A 4503-nucleotide genomic window follows, 5' to 3' on the forward strand; every position below is an offset into this window, starting at 1 on the left:
AGAATACGTGACAGGGAACCAACGACGCAGCTTAGTTTCATTGTAATTCCCTCCAACAAAGAAAAATATTATTTTTCGCTCAAAATTATGGAGAATCGTGGCAACATAATGGATAATCGAAACGTCACTGTCAAAAAATATGATACGATTATTATAAGTAAAATTGGAAAATATGTCCAACACACTTTTGATCAATGCGTTTCAAATATAATGACCTTAAATAAAATTGCTATATAAGGGGACGGCTGAGTTTGCTTATCTCATCCAAGCATTTGGAAAGCAAGAGGTATTAGAATATAAATTTGCAAAATCCACAATCATGATGATCAGTGTTGTTGTGTTTCTGGTCGTTGTATCTGTGCTGGCCACAGGAGGAGGTAAGTCACTTTGAATTTTAAACAGTTGAGGGGCGTTCAGACTATATTCTTTTAGTGACCAATAAGTTGGCCACCAAAATTGTACAACTACTTGGCAGTGAATTAAACAGCGTGAACAGCACACTTTTTTCGGATTGTTTCGGGTTTACAACTATTTAAAATTCATCTAATGAAGTTACGGTACTCCATGACGTCATTAAAGTTTGACCAGTCGTCTGCTTACAATCTAAGATAAGATTGCTTTTATCGAAAAAGCAGACATGACAGGCTCTAATTTATAATTTTAATATAAAACACAGTGAAACATAAAATTAAAGACTAAACCATTGACCTTTAAAAAAATATATAGATAATCCCACTGTTGGAACCCAAACCGTTAGGCATCTTGTGAACAATTGTCGTACTATTGCGATCAACAAAAATTGTATAAAAGGCCATTATTGGTGAAAAGGTGTAAATTACCATCTAACTGGTACATCGGATATCGACTACTAATTTAACACCAATAAAATTGCTTAGTCTGAACGGCACTTTATTCACCGTAACTGAGAATACGCAGCCGCTACTTTCGCGATTTACCGAAAATATCATCGTCCTACTGAAGCAAGGAAGAACCTGCTTCTACGAGAGGAGCGGTGGGTTTTCAACCCTTCAGCTCCGAAAAATAAGGAGGCGTGGTTTTTCTTCGGAAAATCACGACGTGAACTAATATTCTCACTTCACGGTAATTAAATTCTGGTAACAAACGCGTAACAACCTTTAAAATATAGTTGGACAAAAACCACCAGTCCTTAAATTGACCAACAAGCCTGAAATTGCCGAGCAGTGCAAGAAAAGCACGAACGGGGCCCTCAAAACCGCAGTCGCGCAGGGGCTAAAAATTGAGGGAGATGTGGTAAATATTTTTAGCTTTTTCATACTTTTCCAGGGTTATTCGACTTTTATGAGGCTGGATTACGACACTATTCCAGTAAGAGAAAAAAGTGAAATTTCACTCCTCTCCTGGGTGAAGGAGGGGGATTTTATGTTGATTTGTCAACAGTAAAATATATTGCAGATAAACAGAATCTCGTGAAAATATGGTAGGGTCGAATGGGTTTAAAAAAAATTATTAACATTTATAAGTTTGAAAATATCTAAATGTTTTAAGAAAAATTTAAAATTATAATTATTTTTAATGAATGTTATTTAAAAAGCGAATAACTAGGTTACCAAGATGGCATTATCAGTCAATATCTATAAAAGAGGATCTGACTTATGTGAGCCATTTAAAGGCATATCTGATTAAACCTCCCAAAATTGAATAGCCTTGATAAATCTTTCCTTGTAGATTTGATGAAATAGCAAATACGAGTGTGTGAATTTGAACTTAACCATTTTAACATCCAACAGTCGGATCTAGACCAGTGTAAAATCGACTGTTTGATAACGGATGAAAAGAAGAACAAGAAGACCAAGATCACTGACTTGCCGAGGGATGACTTCGATGCTTGCGAAGGTGGACAGGTATGCGAGTCCAAAACAGTCGATTAAGTTACCCTTCTAATTGAGAAAAACGCAGGGTTGCTTGAAGGGAAAATGCGTAGCGACAGATGATGATGCCGTGAAAGCTTGCAAAACTCTGTACAGCGGTTCACCCGTTATAGGCGAGCCAGATTCTACCGCCCCCAATAACTGCAAGGCCAAATGCACCATCAAGGGTGTCGACGCTCAGAAAACTTGCGGAAAGCCCAATTACGCCGAAGGCACCCCCTGTAATACTAAAGTAAGTGTTCCACCGGAAGCAGCTCGTCGTGTATCAATATATCCAGTGACCAATTAACTATCCCCCTGCCCTTGTCTTGAGCTGTATTAATTCCCCTTGACCTTCAACTGGCCTCGTTTCGGATCCCCCTTTCTCTTGGCAAGTTCCAAGTTGCAAGGCATAAACTTACACAACCTAATGGTTAATCTGCCAAGGAATGTCTTAGTTTCGGAGAAGTGACGTAATCAAGGAATTACGAAATAGTCCCTCTGCAAAGTCCATTTCAAACATTTTTCCAATCGCCATAACATGATAAGATATCTCTTACTCGCAGAGTATCCAGCTAGGCCTTCAAAATGAAAGAAGCCTTGATGCACTTCACATCATGTGTATATTTTTTATCAAACAGCGGATTTTCACACCGCGTTAAGGCTCAGAATTTACCGCTTGTTAAATATCAAAATAACACCCTTGAGAAAATTTATATCAAAAACCTTTTTTCGCGATAAAATAGTTTTATAAAGTTTCTTGTCGTGCACTTTTTTTTACCGAAAGATCTTTTGGAAAATCAGCGGATGTCTCCAAAAAACATGTTTCAAGCGAATATCATTAGCCCGATATAAAAAGATATTCATTTCTCATGTAGTAGATATATTAATCGCTTTTTCTACGGCTAATGTAGCAATGCCCTCCAACACTCGTATATTCTTCGAAATAGTTACTGCTTTTTAAACTTAAACTATGAACTCATTGCTTTGTATTTCTTTGTTTAGAACGCTTCCGGCTTCACTTGCCAAAGTGGTCAATGCTCAAACAAGCCTACAACCGCAGCAGCCATCACAACTAAAGCAACATCTGGAAATTAATGTAGCATCACTCAGAAATTTTTGATATATTTCAATAAAACACGAAAACAGCAATCTTATTTTTGATTTTTTGGAACTTTATGCTATCCTTATTTGTTTATAAAAGTAAAGTTTATTTAGGGCCCTCCTCTGTTCCAATAGTGAACAAAGCTTAACATACTTTTCTAAAATTTGTATTTAAGGTGTTAAACTCAATTACTTATCGTATTTGAAATCTTGAGTAGAAGTGAAGAGAAGCACATTGTGAAAAACTAAATGAAAAGAGACTTAAAACGGTTTTAAAATTCACAATTTATTTATTTAAAAATCCAACGTTTCGGAGGAACTCTTCCTCCTTCTTCAGAGATTTTTACAAGTCAGACCACGGCCAACTTTGATTTCTCGCGCATCTCTTGCGCTACACCGGCCATCTCATTCGTTGACGTTTCTGTGTTAACCTATGAGCAAAAGATGTGTATGACGTCAGCGCCCCTAGCGGATTTTTATTTTTAGAATAGCTTTTACATTGAAGTCAATATAACAACCGAGCGTGGCGCTGACCTCCTACACATTATAGTACAGTTTATAGGGGGAAAATCCTTGCTCGCGGAATTTCGACGAATGTGTTGGCCGTAGTAGCGCGAACAGCGCGTGATCAAAGTTGGCCGTGGTCAGACTTGCGAGCACGTGCAGGGGGCCATGGCAGTACTATCGTCTGCTATTCAAATTGTATTTTATGGCGTCGTGATGGCGTCAAATGTAATTTGTGATGCTTTTTGGATATTTGAATCCGCGATTAAAAAAACAGTCGATCTCAGTCTCGATCTGGAAGCCAAAACAGTTCATGATATTTCATATTCAAAACGTGTAGTAATTATTTCGCGTAAAAATCATTTCTTTTTCCCGAAGAACCCAAAACAAAGGCTTAACGGTGAAGATTTGGATAAAGATGCCTTATGGAGCGAATTGAACTGCTATAACAACGCCATACGCGTTGTAATAACATCCACCAATCTTAGAGGTAGTCTTCAAGTATTTGGAGCTGAAATAGATTTTGCAGAGCCTGTGATAAGCTCCACTTCAATCGTGACAGTTCCACAAATGCCAAGTGAAGTAAATTAAGCAAATAGTGATGATACCACTTCACACAATTGGGCTATATCTCCCAAGTTGATAGAACTATTTAATAAGGTTTCTGCAAATGGAGGTTTTCGTATTTGCGAGGGGTTTTCTGAAGAAGAACTGTTTTTAAATACTCCAGGCAGTTGTAAGCCCACTTAATTGGCGACACATTTATTGCCATTTTTTTAGGCTGGAGTCTCCACGATGCACTAAACTGATAAAGCCATTCCAATCCAAAAAGAAAATAATCTGTTACAATTGTGCTCAATGGAAAAATAAGTTCACATTTCAAAATAAAAAGCAACTTCAGAGTTCCATGGAATCTGATATTAATATTGAAAAAAATTGCCCTGAAATTCCAGTTACTCCTAAGCCATTTAAGCGTCTCAAAACTGATGAAAAATCAAAAAATCCA

General features: G+C 37.4%; 1 protein-coding gene across 1 annotated transcript; it reads left to right on the forward strand.

Annotated features, from left to right (window-relative positions):
• Positions 1 to 249: 249 nt before the first annotated feature.
• On the forward strand, positions 250 to 3041 carry LOC149939267 (uncharacterized). Its single transcript, XM_090178162.1, has 5 exons — positions 250 to 377; positions 1148 to 1272; positions 1770 to 1883; positions 1939 to 2142; positions 2895 to 3041. Exons 1-5 carry the CDS (start codon positions 320 to 322, stop codon positions 2985 to 2987), a joined length of 594 nt encoding a protein of 197 aa, XP_090034288.1. The 5' UTR covers positions 250 to 319; the 3' UTR covers positions 2988 to 3041.
• The last annotated feature ends 1462 nt before the right edge of the window (positions 3042 to 4503 follow it).

The sequence above is a fragment of the Leiobunum rupestre genome, chromosome 6 (assembly GCF_980474605.1).
Source record: "Leiobunum rupestre chromosome 6, qqLeiRupe1.1.hap1, whole genome shotgun sequence".
NCBI classification, from domain to species: Eukaryota; Metazoa; Arthropoda; class Arachnida; order Opiliones; family Sclerosomatidae; genus Leiobunum; species Leiobunum rupestre.

What these genes read in the sequence shown, in the direction of transcription:
- LOC149939267 (XM_090178162.1), top strand. Translation starts at nt 320, where the DNA reads ATGATGATCAGTGTTGTTGTGTTTCTGGTCGTTGTATCTGTGCTGGCC. An exon ending in TAAAAATTGAGGGAGATGTG is followed by an intron (nt 1,273 to 1,769) that starts GTAAATATTTTT and finishes AACATCCAACAG; the next exon opens with TCGGATCTAGACCAGTGTAA. An exon ending in ATGCTTGCGAAGGTGGACAG is followed by an intron (nt 1,884 to 1,938) that starts GTATGCGAGTCC and finishes AGAAAAACGCAG; the next exon opens with GGTTGCTTGAAGGGAAAATG.